Here is a 15,467-nt window from a genome sequence, read left to right as displayed (position 1 = left end):
AGGCTACTTTATTTTTGTTAATTGTATTCAACAGACCGATATCATGTTGCAGCCATCTTGATTTTTTTTCCCATTCAAATCATCGTAACCAAAGTGAGACTGGAAGGAAATATAGTCTGGTTCCTTTTTGCACAAAAAACGTTATCATTCAGTACTGTTATTAGATACAAGGAACATGACTGAAATGGTGGCAGCATGATCAAGGTCTATCCAGAAGATAGCTGCTTATCAAAGCAGTTCTACTTCAAATTTACAACTTGAAGATGGCGAAGTTAAATATAAAGCAGGCATACAACTGGGAAGTCACAAAAAAGAGGAAATTCAAATCTTTCCAAGACTTTGTACAGTGTTTTTCTATTTTTAATGGCACACATTGGAAGTGAAAAAAGAGGAAATCAGCTGATCCGAGGAAAAGTTGCATGCCTGATAAAGGGACATGTCACACAACACAATGCAGAAGCAAGAGGCTAGGAATATCCATCAATTAAACAGACAGGCATTAATTCTGTGTAATTATCCGAGGTATTTAATCATTCTTCTATCACGGAGTAAAAATTCGACAAAATGTTGAAACAAACTACTGAATGCACTTGTCACAATACAAAACTTACAAAACATCGCTTGTTATTTGACAATATGTACATGATTTAAGAAAGAAGAGGACGGTGGCAGTAGGACATTGAAAAGCTTTTTTTCCTCAAATTATGACATGCATATTCAAAAGGATTTATAACTGGAATGTTGCTACCAAGTTGTTCTACATTTTCATAAGACAATGTGAATATTCATGAGCCAATTAATTATATATCGGATGGCTTTGAGGTGGATACAAGAAAATATTGCACTCGCTATGACAATATTGCACGAGTGCAATATTGTCATAGCGAGTGCAATATACATGTATTCTTGTATCCCCCCTAAAAAAGCCATTCATTATTTTTTATATCAGGCCAACTTGATTTGCAAGAAGTACAATTCAAGACGCTGTCTTCATTTTTCCTATTTCGACAAACTATAAGAAGCTGCATGCCTTTGTGATTGACAACAGTGCGCGTATACCTGGCCTGCTGCGCGCTGCGTGGGCATTTGTGTTTGACGGTTGCGCGCGCTACGCTCTGATGAGTGGTTGACAACTGTGAGTTTCTACGCTCTTGATCGTGTGGGAACCAGCGAAAATGCCCGGATGAGGGCACGCCAGACAACATCAAATGTAATATTGTCCGCAATCCGGGTACTTTTACCGACAGTTATTGCTGTCATCCGGGTACGTTTTACAAAAGCATACAATATGTTGATTTGTTTTTACCGCTGGAAGCCCGATATAAATAATAATGTGGAGAGGACTTGATCAATGGTCAGTGTTGAATTTGGTGGATATGACTGCTTCCAAACAAAATATGGTGGCGTTTTCTTTTTTCGTTAATAAAGACTTTCAAAACATTTAATGATACCATCGCCAAGACTACTCACCAGAATATAATATTATTAAAATACTTTAAAGTCAATTGTTATCTCAAATCGTAAGTGGCTACAAAATTGAAGTATGAACATTCGATTGAAATCCATTTGTTCCATATTTACACCTTGGGAAAAAAAATGCAGTGAATTTGTTGTACGTGTAGAGAGTATACAAGTGGGCTTTTCGGTATAAAAGCTGTAAAGCATCTTGTTTTGAATAAGGGAATAACTATGTGCTTGGACGGTTTTAAACAAATGTTTAAAACCGGCTTGGAGCCTGGACTAAAAAATGGAGCAAGTGGGCGAGGATCATTATCCGTGAGCAGGCCCCTTGCGATATGGCGCAGACTGCAGGAATTGTGTTTAAAACCAGCTTGGGGCGTGCACGCGGATCATGTCCCGAGACGAGTCGAAGGTCACTATCAGCAACCAGGCCCCTAGCGGGTTTTAAACATACAGTCGACTCTCGTTATAACAAGGTCGATGGGACTAGCAAAATTACCTCTGTATAACAGGAATGTTGTTATTAAAGGACAGCGAAACAAAGAAACACAAAGAGAACCCGAGATTTGGGACCTCAGAATTTGCTCTTTATAAGCAGAACCTCTTTATAAAAGTGCTTTTTATAATGAGAGTCGACTGAACTTGTTTATTACCAGCAAATACAAGCATGTATTTATTCCCATTCATAAATACCTTTCCTTCAAAAACAAGTTAACAATTCAGAATTTTCCAACGATTTTGTAAAACACTTTTAACTCATGTTTGGTGAAACACCCTGCTTGCCTTGTCTATGGTTTGTGCCTCGCGCGCGTAGTGCTGTTGTGGAAATTGACGAGTGTGGTGCGGGGCGTGTACTGCGCGATGCGGCACAGAACATCAACAAGGAATTCTGTTTAAAAGCAGCTGGTGTTTTATCGACCAATTAAACCACTCACGTGACGGGCTCATCCAATAGGAATAAGTATTTATGCATAATTATTTAACTCTTAGCTCTTGTGTATTCATGCTGTTTAATTTTTGAATGCTTTATCAACAAAGTGTGCAAGCACCTATATTTTTTCTTTTTGCGTCAAGATGTTCCAAGTCGTTGGCAAATTCACTTGCTTTTTCTACTCGAAACATAACTTAGTCTTTGTCTAAAAGATCTAAAGCAGTCTGCCCTGATGAACTGCAGCAAGTGCCAGACAATTTCTTTAAGATCCTAAACCACACATTATTGGGCCTTAAAAAGTGGTCGGCAAGTTTGAAGCGTCTTCTTATCAAGCTTTATCAAAGCAGTCGTTCAGAGTGTTCTGTAAAGTATCTCTGGCCTAATCCAAGGGGGCCAAACTTGAGACATTAGCATCCGTCGATTCATTGAGGGGTTTCGGTTTCTTGAGAGAAAGAGGGGTTTGCTTTAATGATGACTAGGTAGGAAGTCCCACTGCATTATTGATAGGGTAACGCTAACATTACCGTCCCATATAATGATCTCTAGGGAAAAAGGGAGAAAATACAGAAATGATGAGAATATGTGGAATGAATTTAAAAGAAAATTTAAAGAAAGAAGGAAAAAAACCTTAAAAAGAAACAATTCAACTTAGACTAATCCAAAAGAATGACCCAACAAGCTCAAATTTACCACAAGCCTGAATAGACTGTTAAAAAGCCAAAAAGGTAAAGTCTGTCACGAGCCAATGTGGCCCATCAGGCCGGCGTTTATCTCCGGTTTTAGTAGCATGAAACATCTGAGAATATTGCTATTCCCCCTGGATGGGATGCCGGTCCATTGCATGTTGCACCCCAGCTAATGCCGGATGTGGGAGAGAGCTGGCAGTTTTTGCACATGCTAATAAGCCTCATGACTGCAGTAGCTTAGCACTGATGCCTAATCAAATGTCTTAGGACTTACGTTCGGCTCGCAAGAAAGTACATTGTATATCTTCCCTAAATAATGACGGGCTTAAACAAACGTACTGGGACAAATATCAGAGAGCTGCCAAGTAAATACGTTTACCTACTCAAAACTGAGAACGACAATTGGTCAGTTTTATGAACATCAGGGCAAATTCCCTTTTTAAATTGTTTTTTTTTGAAAGGGGGATTGGCTGTTAGCCACACATTAACCAACAGTGATTTGAAATTGAGACAAGGTTTTGTAAGAGACTGCCGCTTCAAATTGTTTCGTTGTCTCTATTTCAACCACAAAAAAAATATTACTTTTCCTCAAAAGTTGACAACCCACACAATAAAAGTTTGTCACAGAATGCAGAAATTTTTTTTTTGAATCCACTATTAACACTTCACAATCAATGTGCTGTGCTGGCTCAAATGTATTGAAAGAAACAAGCGATTAAATTACTTGTTTTTGTTTTGTGTTTGATTTCTAAGTACCTCAGCAGGTTCTGAGAGATTTGTCCCATTCATGAACTCCTATGACTCTACTTACCCCGTGGTATGAGATCAGGTGGTCAGTCACATGACCTAATAGGGGCGGTATCCTCTTCCGCCACCACGACCACCACGGCCCCCACCATAGCCACTTCCGTAACTGTTGTCATAGCCCCCGCCGTTGCCCTCTCCATAACCTGTCCACAAACAGTTAAAAAAAACAACTTTTTATTCAGAGTTGGGCTTTTGCAATCGACAAGACAACATGTCTAGAACTTAACGCTCATTCTTACTTAACCCTAACCCACCTCACTCCTCCAAAATTCTCCTGGCAGTTTTGGAGGATTCTAGAGGATTGAGGATGAATGGTGATTGAATCAAATGAGGATTCTGGAGGATTGAGGATGAATGGTGATTGAAGCACAAGAGGATTTTGGAGGATTGAGGATGAATGCATTTTGAGGCAGGACTGTCTGACAATTTTGAAAAATTTAGGCGGAGTTGCAAAATTTTGGAGGATTTTGGAGGATTGAGGATGGTTGTAAGCAACAAGGGCCTAGGGGGTTAGGGTTAATGGGTGAAACTGTACACATTGGGGGCCACATCGTACAAAGTAGACAAAATACTGCAAGTGAGACTTGCGCAATGCCCCTTGCGTGCTGGCAGATTTTCTGATGTCTCTTACATGAACCAAGAACAACATCACTTTGACAAGATTTCTATTGTTTTGGCAACAGTGACCTTGAGCTTTGACCTGTCCGGCCTAAAATCAATAGTCTTCTTAAGACTATCAAGAAAGACTATCAAGAAGAATCCACAAACCCAATTTGAAGTTCCTAAGTAAAGTATTTCCGAAGTTATCGTGCTGACAAGAGTTAACCAAATCATAATACACACACGCACGCACAGACACCACTGTTCGTTTTACACACTCTCTGTGGGCATTCCTTTGTTTTCGTGTAGTGAAGAAAACTCGGTACAAAAAATAACTTTACTTAAACTGTGAAAACTCTGTTAACCCCAAATTTGTTTTTTTATTTCCTTGAATGTTTCTCTTCATTCTGCGACAGATAACGCTAACCCGAAAATGCCTCTAAACCTGTTTTCCAGAGAGAGCGAAACGTTATGTGGACACAGCTTAGGCCATAACGTCAACACAACCTGCAATATGTGGACATCTTTTGTTCACATGTCCACATAGTGACTGTAAGACAAACTCACACATACATACACACAGAAGGAATACGCTATCCGGTTCGTTAGTGTGACGTCACCTCCAGCACTTTCTGCACGATTGGAACCAGAAGTTAACGCAGCTCGAGCGTTTGCAGCCAATGGGCGCTAGTAATCAGTGGTGTGCGCGCGTGTATGACGTTTTTACTAACGAACCGGATAGCAATATCCCCCTCTGGCTTACAGCCAGGGGAATAAAAACAGAGACAACTGTTGTCAGGCAATCACCATCAAATATCGATAAAACACTTTTAAAACACTTATTTCTGTGCAGCTTCCTAATATTTGAGGAAACTAAACTTAGTTGTTCCCGACAGTCGCCTGTGAAAACTGCCTTGTATGACTGAACTCCCCCCCCCCCAAAAAAAAATAATTTGGGTTTTAATGCATTTTCAATTTCATAGTAAATTTGTACCTACCTCCCTTCATTGGCCCATAGCTGGAGCTGGAGTAGGTAGAGCCACTGTCGTATCCACCACTGCCATAGCCTAGAGATCAAACACAAGGTGGGCGTTAGTATAGTCTTAAAGGGAAGATACAACATTTGCAAACATCAAAAAACGAACTGATCAAATTATCACAAAATGTCTTACTGGATTGTTAGGGAATGGCAGTCTAAAGCATCCTGTAAAGTTGTGGCTCCTGGTGTGCTAACATTTTCAAGAAAATCTGTATTTTTCTAACGCTGGTCGACCGACCAGCGTTGGAAAAAAATGGCCTTTTTTCAAAAAGTGCTCCTAATTTTTCATATTTAGTTTGTCTGCATTTTCTTTGCAATTGATTACACACCTGTGAAGACTACAAGCCTGCTAGACTGATTCTCTCATCTTACAATTCCCCAAAGTCTATAAATTGCTCCGTTTCATCTTAAGTGGGGTCAGGGAACCAGACTACAAGAATATGATTGGTTTACTTGATTTTCCAGCATCTACGAACCCAAAACGTGAAACAAATCAGTGTAATAATATTTGCTTAAACATACTAATCCTCCAAATCCATTTATTTCTGAAAATTGCAGCAAAAGCAAATGTTGTACATTCCCTTTAACCCTAACCCCCACTAGGCACCGTGCCAAATGCCCGTTTGAAACGTTGCTCGTAGTTCCGTGTGTCATGGCCACAGGGTTGAAATAGTCTGGTGCCAACACTCTTAAATGTGTCTTTACTGCAGTAGTTACAAGGACTACAACAACAGACTGGTTCCGTAAAGATTACATGCCGCAGACTACATGTCTAGGAGGCGGGTTCCAGAGGGAATTTTTGGAGCTACCAGACAATTGAGTGTCATGGCCTAGCGGTTAAGAGCACCGGACTCATGTTCTGGTGTTTCAGAGGCAACAGTGACGTGGGTTCGAGCCCGCCGGGTGGACACTTGTGCCCTTAAGCAAGGCACTTAACCATTATTGCTTCGTCCTTCGGATGGGACGCAAAGCCGTAGGTCCTGTGTGTTGTATAATGCACGTAAAAGAACCCAGTAAACACTTATCGCTAAGAGAAGGGGTTTGCCCCGGTGTTTCTGGCCTCCTGTATAAACTCCCACGTGAAGTATTAAGGAGAAGAACCAACCAAGAACCAAGAACCAAGAACAAAATACCGCACGGCAGCGAGCTGGATACTCACCGGGAGGATCATGAATATTTATGAGGTGTAGTAATACTTACTATCATAGCCACCGCTGCCGTAACTACCCCCACCGCTGCCTCCGTATCCTTCATAGCCACCACTGCTGCCACCATAGCCACCACTGCCGCCATAGCTACCACCGCCATAGCCGCCGTAGCTAGCACCACCGTAGCCACCACCCCCGTAGCCACCACCACCGCGGCCTCTACCTCCTACAAGACACAAGAGACGAAACGGCAAGATTACCATATGCGAAGTTTACTAATTTTCCTCTGTATTGACTAACAAGCCCCCAGATAGCAATTTCATGTCATCAAAGTCAATTTGAGCAGTGAGAAAATACAAGCATTTTCTTAGAAAACACTTAGAATTTTTCAGTCCACTCTCATAGGGTTTGTACACAGAGTGTTGAGTGAACTTCGTACATGTATATGGAAATCTTTCCGATGAAACTGGCATATGGGGAAAAATAATCGGAAAATAGACAGAAAAAAATATGTGTCTGAAATCTGGGCCGCGCTGTAGTTACACATGTGCATGTACACACATTATGTACGATACACTTCATGCCCAACCTCCAGACATTGGCTCTTGAAAATTTTACGATGAGAAACATATTCAATATTTCCATAAAAATTAAGAAGCCTGAATTACGGTTCGAGTATAAGACTGATAAAAAAAGAATGGTGTTTTGAGAAAAATGAGTATTTTGGAGGATTGAGGATGAATGATGCTCAAGAAAGAGGGGCATTTTGGAGGATTAAGGATGAATGCATTTTGAGAGGCAGGACTGTCTGACGATTTTGAAGGATTGAGGTGATGGGTAACCTTCGTTTAAAAAAACTGCAAATATTACAGGATTAGAGAGGATTGAGAAAGGTTCCTAGCAAAACGGGCCTTGGGGTTTATGGCTAATCCCCAAATTAACCCATCGCAGTAAAATTGCGCCTTGTGAAATATTGCCTTGTTACATGATATATACAAGGACGCGGAACGCACAACATCCGAGACAAATAAATCTTAGCGTGCAAAAGGACATAGGGTTGTCCCTGGGGCGTGCCTAACTCGTAAACGGCGATAGGTCAATGACACTGTGTACAGCAAATGTAGCCTTCTGTTCAGCATCATGTCCCATCCAACTTGCCCCTTTTGTTGGCCATAACCAGGCCTGTCCTGAGCTGAAGTAGAGCCTGAGTTGAGATTGAGAACTTACCACGGTCACCGCCTCGTCCACGACCTCGTCCACGACCCCTTCCGCCCCCAGCCTCGTCACCCTTGGGCTCGGCCTTCTTTACAACAATGTTGACGCCGTTGATGTTATGGTCCTTCATGACTGGTGAAAAAGGAACAAGACATCCGTTCCATCAAAAAGTAATGAAGCAGTTAAAGTGACTTTGCACCAGGCTAAGTCCAAGAAAAAAATCCCCTTTGTGTCCAACATGTAATGCTATGTTTTCTTTAATTACACAATCATGACAAAGACTAATAACATAACAAATCTGTGTGGGTTTTCTCCTTGCAAACGCCCTGCAGTAGAGTAACTAACAAACTTTGAAATCTATGAATATCATAGCGGGTTAAACTTTTGTTGCGCATGATACGTAGCGGGCGCAAATTCTGCGACTTGCCCACCAGTAGATAGCTACATGAAACGGTCGAACACTGATTATATGCACTTGTTGGGTACAGTCACAAGGCAACTTGAAAAAGTTAAACGACATTAATAACCCTAACCCACCTCACTCCTCCAAAATCCTCCTGGTGGTTTTGGAGGATTCTATAGGATTGAGGATGAATGGTGATTGAATCAAATGAGGATTCTGGAGGATTGAGGATGAATGGTGATTGAAGCACATGAGGATTTTGGAGGATTGAGGATGAATGGCGATTGAAGCACAAGAGGATTTTGGAGGATTGAGGATTAATGCATTTTGAGGCAGGACTGTCTGATGATTTTGAAGGATTTGGCGTTGGTTATCCTTCATTTAAACACGAGTGCAAAGTTTTGGGATGAGGAGGATTTTGGAGGATTGAGGATGAATGCATTTTGAGGCAGGACTGTCTGACAATTTTGTAAAATTTAGGCGGAGTTGCAAAATTTTGGAAAATTTTGGAGGATTTTGGAGGATTGAGGATGGTTGTAAGCAACAAGGGCCTAGGGGGTTAGGGTTAAGGAAGAACAGCTATGCATCTAGACTAATTCAGCAAATTAAGAAGCCATTTTTGAGGTGGAGCCACATCTGCACACCTTCTTAAAGACGAGGCACATGTGCAATTTGGTAATGCTATTGGTCGAAGGAGTCTGGAGCGCATGCGTACTACCGGAGTGCGGCTTGCGCGCCGGATGCCACCTCAGAAAATGGATGACCACTAAAAACAATTCATCTACTTACTAGTGGCTTTGTCAGCCATGTGCCGATTGCTCAGTTGAACGAAGCCAAAGCCCTTGGATCTCATCGTCTCTTTGTCCTTCACGATGTGGACGTTTTCAACCGTGCACATGTTACCGAAATAGGCACTTATGTCATCTGCTTCCAGGTTGGAGGTCTTGAACCCTGCGACAAAGAGCTTGTTGGTACCGATGTGCGCGGTGGGATCTTGGTTCTGCAAAGAGATCACAACATGAGCCAATTGTGCCCTTTTTTTCATGCAATTAAAGGTGAACTTCAAATCCACTGCCAAATTTCTAAGATCCAATTTACCCTAACCACCCCAACTCCATCAAAATCCATCCCTCCATTTTGGTGGATTTGGGGGGACTTGGTCCAGAAGGCCTGGCGTGACTAAATATTGATGGAGTATGATGGACTTGGGCCTAACGGCCTGAAGCAGTGCTAGGGGTATCCGATGGATTTTGCCTAGCTTCCTGTACTGCTACTGTGATAAAAGCCATGCTTAGCAAGTCCATGAATGTCAACCAGTGCGTCAGTGGTGGATTCCATTATGTCATGTACAGTTTTGTATTGGATGCAAAGTGATTGATGGATTTTGATGGACTTGGTCCAGTTCCTAGTAAAAGACAAGTGACAACATTTTACCAGAGATGGTTCAGTTAAGTAGAAGAGTGTTGTATGACATGCTATGGCATGTCCATTTAGTTATAATTAAATGTTTGGAATCGCAAAATGACTCGTTTTGCCAACAAGCTAGTGTTGACCATTTGAGTGTTACAGAAAAGAGATTGATTTGTGTTGATTCCTGTTGTCAAAATCCGAGGATTTGAAAATGTAGACGGAAAGAACCTATGCCCTGGGAAATCTATCAAACTTTAACCCTTACCCTACTTGACCCTCCAATGCATGCCAATTGTGCCTCAAGAAAATCTCCTATGTTTTTTTGCATGGCCCTCCAATATCTGCCATGTCATTTCAAGGGTAACTGGACAGGCACTCCAATACATGCCACAGAGAACAATGAGAGTCCTCTGATAACAAAGTGAGTGCCCCCAGCTGGTCAGTATCAGGCACCCTCCAGGGCCTCCAACTCCTGCCAATTGGAGCCTTCACTGTTAAGACTTGTTATCTGCCAAATAACTGCAGCTGGAGGGCATTGGCATAACCAACTGACATGCAGTAAACTACCCTCAGAGAGTAAGGGTTAAACCCTAAAGTGCGTTGCTGATTTTGGAGGAAGCACTGTGTCAAGGTCTTGGGCCGGACCGTCTGTTGTTTATGCTCAGCCGTGCACACATTTAGGCCTATATTATACCTGAAATCCTCTGCACTGCTCCAGGATGTCACTGGCTCTGCCTCAACATATTGACAGTGATTGCTGGAGGATTTTGTAGGTTTGAGGCAGTGGTCACCCCTCCAAAGACCACATTCAAGAAATAACGGAGGATTTTGCAGGATTTAGGCAAAGATCACCCCCCCCCCCCCCAGGACCACATTCAAGAAACAACGGAGGATTTTGCAGGATTGCGGGCTCTATGCTTTTTTACATGAGGTTTGAGGTTACATCCTAGCAAAAATGCCAAGGGAGTTAGAACCTAACCCACCTCAATCCTCCAAAATCTTGACGGCAGTTTTCGGAGGATTGAGGATGAATGGTGTTTGAAAAGGAGGAGGATTTTGGAGGATTGAGGATGAATACATTTTTAACGATTATGAAGGATTGAGGCGCTGAGGATTTTGGAGGATTGAGGAGCTTGATAGAATATTTCTATTACCCCTGGACGGGATGCTAGTCCATCACAGATTACTCCCCAGCTAATGCCGGTACCCATTTATACCTCTGGGTGGAGAGAGGCAAGTGGGGGTCAAGTGACTTGCCCAAGGACACAACACCTGACCAGCAGCTGGATTCGAACCCCTGACCCTCTGATCACGAATCACCCCACACCATGCAATGTACATGTACTCAAATGACTACTTCTCTGAACGATAATAAACACCACCTGCCACCTGAGGTTAAGGTTACTTACGTCTCTGGGTATGGCGCGCTTCACCTCCACATCCTTAACGCCGATCTTATGGGTCCTCTCGGTATCCTTGTCCGACAACAAGGCGTTGTCTACCTCCTCAATAGTGGACATCGTCACGAAGCCAAAGCCCTTGGAGGCCTGCGTCTGCTTGTCCTTGATGACGACACAGTCGATGATATTGCCATACTCACCAAAGTACTCCTTCAGCTGCTCAACGTCGCAATCCCTGGGGAGACCGCCCACGAAGAGCTTACGCAGTGGTTCATCACCAGTCTGAAAAGAAACACGACATGACATTACGTCACCGTCAATTCAGTGTGAAACAGACCAATCTGCTTATGGACTGGTTGCCACACGTTTTATAAATCACTCAGATGTTCCCATTTCTTTCTAAATACATGTAGTTAAGTGTGAAATTGAATTACTGCTATTGGTTGTGTGACATTTGTGTTGTTATGTCATGAGTCCACGGAATTCACGACAGACGTGTGAATCTGTGTATACGACATGATAATTTCATTACCTCCACACCCATATCTGAAATGGTGAAGTCCAATCTCGGTGCAAAGGCAAGATGGCCGACAACGGCAGTGCTGCTTCGGATCATTTTTTCGCGTGAAAAAAACTCTATTTTCGTAAACGAAATGTAACCTCTGACCCACCGAAAATCTCTTTCCTAAGTCTAAACTTTAAAGGTCTATGCCTTTTTTGTCAATTTAGAATGCGTTTTGGCAGTGTTGGCGGTGTGTTGAGGTTTCTATCATGTGTTGACGCTTCTATTATGTGTTGACGCTGTGTTGTAGCTTATTACTAGTATTAGTACGACCCAAAGCCGTAGGTCCCGTGTGTTGTATAAATAATGCACGTAAAAGAACCCAGTAACCACTTATCGCTAAGTGCTAAGAGAAGGGGTTTGCCCCGGTGTTTCTGGCCTCCAGTATAAACTCCCACGTGGAGTATTTAGGAGAAGAACCAACCAAGAACCATGTGGTCAAAATTTTCTTCCTCACCTCCTGGCATATTGTGTACAAACCAATGGGGGTCTTGACCAATATTGAGCCAAGTAATAACGATAACAGGTCATCTCGTACCTTGGGCAACTCGTACCTTGGACAACTCGTACCTTCAACTCGACGTCATTATACCGAGTCGTACCTTGGACAACTCGTACCTTCGGCAAGTCGTACCTTCAATTAAGACGACTCGTACCATCACGCGTAAGTCAAGTCGTACCGTCAGTCAGGATAATGATCCGAGGCTGAATAAAGTGGACCGTAACTCATTGAAAGTGGACTGCTTATTAAAATAAAGGCGAATCTCTTTTTGGTATGGGCTCTCTTTCCCCCCAAAAGAGGAATTTATTTAGCGCGAAGCCGGCCGCGGCAGGTTACACGCACTGTGTGCGCGGCATGCACAGGCCCACGCTGTAGCCCCCCCCAAAAAAATGTTTGTCTAGCCCCCCTAAAATAAATTCCGTAAAAAAATTGCATTAGCAAAAAGAATGATTGTGATGTACATGCGAACTGTCTCCCCCTAAAGAAGAAATAGCCGTGACAAGGGTGCATTAGTTAATATATTGTGAATGATTTTAGGATTTTATTGGCGCTCCCCATTGAAAATATGGCATGAGCCCTAAAAATAAAAAAAAGAAAGTATATTAAAATTTATTTCACAAGTGTCTTAGCTACCGAATCAAACGTTGAATATGCACAAGGAATGTACAAGTACATGTAATTCCATACAAAACAGAATGGCAGTGCCGCGCGCGCCGCGCAGGCCGGCCGCTTCCGAGTCACTGGCATCGGTACCGCGCACGACCGACCGCTGCTCGCGCCCTCGGAGGCCGGCCCGGCAGTCAATTTCGTTGCCCTGCCGGCCATGCCTGCGGCAGGCCCAACGCGGAAAATCACGCTGCCTGGCAAAGCCATTAGATCTTGAATGTGGTTCTGTGGGATAAAAATAAAGAATCGTATCGTTTCGGAGTCAAAGAACCACACACTGTGCTTTCACGTACTCTACTTTTTATTCTGATGGTACGAGTCGTCTTAATTAAAGGTACGAGTCGTCCAAGGTACGAGTTGTCCAAGGTACGAGATGTCCAAGGTACGAGTTGTCCAGGGTACGAGTTGTCCAAGGTACGAGTTGCCCAAGGTACGAGTTGACTCGAAAGCGTAATAACAAGGCTGACATTACAATGCATGTTTCCATTAGGAGGGTTAATCAAAGTATTAAACATGTTAATTTATTGTTAAATATAAATATTAAAACTGGAAGTCAAATCCACAACAAAAATAATTTGAAAGGCCTATAATATAAAGTAGATATATACCACAATAATGGCACAAACAATAAAATTCGGAACTCGATACATTCTTCATCATCATGACAATCATGACAATTCAAATGACATTGTGAATTGTATGTAGCCAGCCTAATCGTTTGATGATTGCAACATAAACGAAAGTATATTGAAGAAAAACTCTTACCTCGGAATCGTTCCTGTACATTGTCGTTCTTGCGTTTGTGGGTGAACCAGTATGCTGTTAAATTGACACCGTGTGGCCCGGTACGGATAGTGCATCAACTAAATTCTGCATGCAATGTCGGTGTTCAAATGCCCGCAAAAAATGCGTGTAACATGTGCGCGCATGAATACAAAATGGCGAAGTATCTTGCAACCCGACCTCCTTACAAAAACAAACAAACACCCCAAAAATTGCCTTTTTCCTTTTCATTATGTTACGTTTTGATTATCAAAGCTATTAAGTGAATAGCCGTACGACAGAAATACAAGGATTTCAGAAATAGGGAATTTAAACCAAATGATTTTGAGGTACTATTTTAAGCGGATGACTACTTTTTTGAGGAGGTTATCCGTTTACGTGGGCACGCCGTGCACGCATAACATGACAATGGATAATGCTGATGAATAACGCCATGAATTCATTGTTGTGGAGCTAGCTAGCTAGCTAGGCATGCGCACGATGGACATAGCGCAACCGTGCATGTAAATTCAATGTGCACCCTTTCCGGGGGTAAAGTACAAAAAAAGTCAAAGGTATTATCATGTAAATTAGCCTATCATGCATTGTCAAGGAGACCCTGCTTAGCGTTTTAAATTCTCAGTGTCGTTCCGTAATTTGTTATGGCATGTGGCTAAAATAAAATTTGAATTAATTATTTCCTTTATATTGGGAAAATGCCAGAATTGCTTGTTAAAAAAAATAAGTAAAACCCAGTGCAGTTTTTCAAAGGAGAGTTCTGAACCGGGAAAGCACGTTTGTAATTGGCCGGTCTCCATCATGCCGTAATTACTTAGGCAAATTCGGCGCACTAACTTGAAGTGAAAAAATTGTGTAAGATTGAAAGTGCAATGTGCCCCCCCCCCCCCCCCAGATCTACTTTCAATCTTACATAATTTTTCACTTCAAGTTAATTCGTCCCTACCTCAGCCTATTTCTATAAAAAAAATTAAAAAAATACAGAACGCTTTTTTGTGAGTCAAAACCATTTTTTGTCTGCCAGAAGCTGTCTTGAATTTTTGTTTTGGGTATTTTTCCGACAGTTCGTACATAACACAAAATACGTACAGAATTTACAACAGTTCATGTGTACCACGAGTACGTCATTGATTAAATAATTGATTAATTAATGGAATTTTGAAAGACAAGATTTTAACTTAGGACCTAGATGCTTTTGCTGCCAAAGTTGTTGTAGTGCCCCCTAGAACTGACCGTGGCTGTCAATTATTTAAATAAGATGGAAACTGACCAACAGAAAATTGTTATAATCCGAGTGAAAGCATTTGAAAGGAAAATGTAAAATTATGCCAAAAATAATTTTTCCCTACAAACATGGGCAACCAAATGACGTCAGATTACAGGCCAACCAAGTATTCCTGCCAAATATCCCCCCCCCCAAAAAAAAGGATTGGGACCCCCCCCCCCCCCCCCCCCACCTCGTCCAGGGAAGAATTAGAATAGCCCGGTAAGGTTAACTCGATTCAATAAATTTCGCTCCAAACTGAGTCCTATACACATAAAGTTTCTTAGTCGGACCGCAGTAAATGTTGAAGAGAAAACATAGAATGTTCAGTTTTTCACTTTTTGGAAATCATGAGGGTAGCGAAGATCAAGTTGTTCTGGGATATTGCGTATACAATGTAGTGGGTTTTTTTTATGGGGGGGGGGTCGAAGCTGCATGGTTTTGCTTCGGGAGAGGGAGGCATGCGTTTTGATGTACATTGTATTCAAGAGATCAGTAATGTACATGTATAATAAAGACAACTGTTTGGTCAAAAGGAACAACATATATTTCCATAACTAAGACAATGTAATGCATATTCAGGATTTGCCCCC

At 42.1% G+C, this 15,467-nt stretch overlaps 1 protein-coding gene across 1 annotated transcript; it reads right to left on the bottom strand.

Moving 5' to 3' along the window:
• Positions 1-503: 503 nt before the first annotated feature.
• LOC119724688 (heterogeneous nuclear ribonucleoprotein A3 homolog 1-like) lies at positions 504-13,770 on the bottom strand. Its single transcript, XM_038195853.1, has 8 exons — positions 13,596-13,770; positions 11,110-11,382; positions 9,080-9,290; positions 7,900-8,019; positions 6,725-6,898; positions 5,484-5,552; positions 3,890-4,028; positions 504-2,934 (listed from the first exon to the last, which is right to left on the bottom strand). The coding sequence occupies exons 1-7, from the start codon at positions 13,614-13,616 to the stop codon at positions 3,925-3,927; spliced, it is 972 nt and encodes a 323-aa protein (XP_038051781.1). The 5' UTR covers positions 13,617-13,770; the 3' UTR covers positions 504-2,934; positions 3,890-3,924.
• Between the last annotated feature and the right edge of the window lie 1,697 nt (positions 13,771-15,467).

The sequence above is a fragment of the Patiria miniata genome, unplaced genomic scaffold (assembly GCF_015706575.1).
Source record: "Patiria miniata isolate m_02_andy unplaced genomic scaffold, ASM1570657v1 HiC_scaffold_18, whole genome shotgun sequence".
In the NCBI taxonomy this organism is placed as follows: Eukaryota; Metazoa; Echinodermata; class Asteroidea; order Valvatida; family Asterinidae; genus Patiria; species Patiria miniata.
The sequence above is the reverse complement of the archived record's forward strand: the minus strand, read 5'-3'. Positions and strand labels throughout refer to the sequence as shown.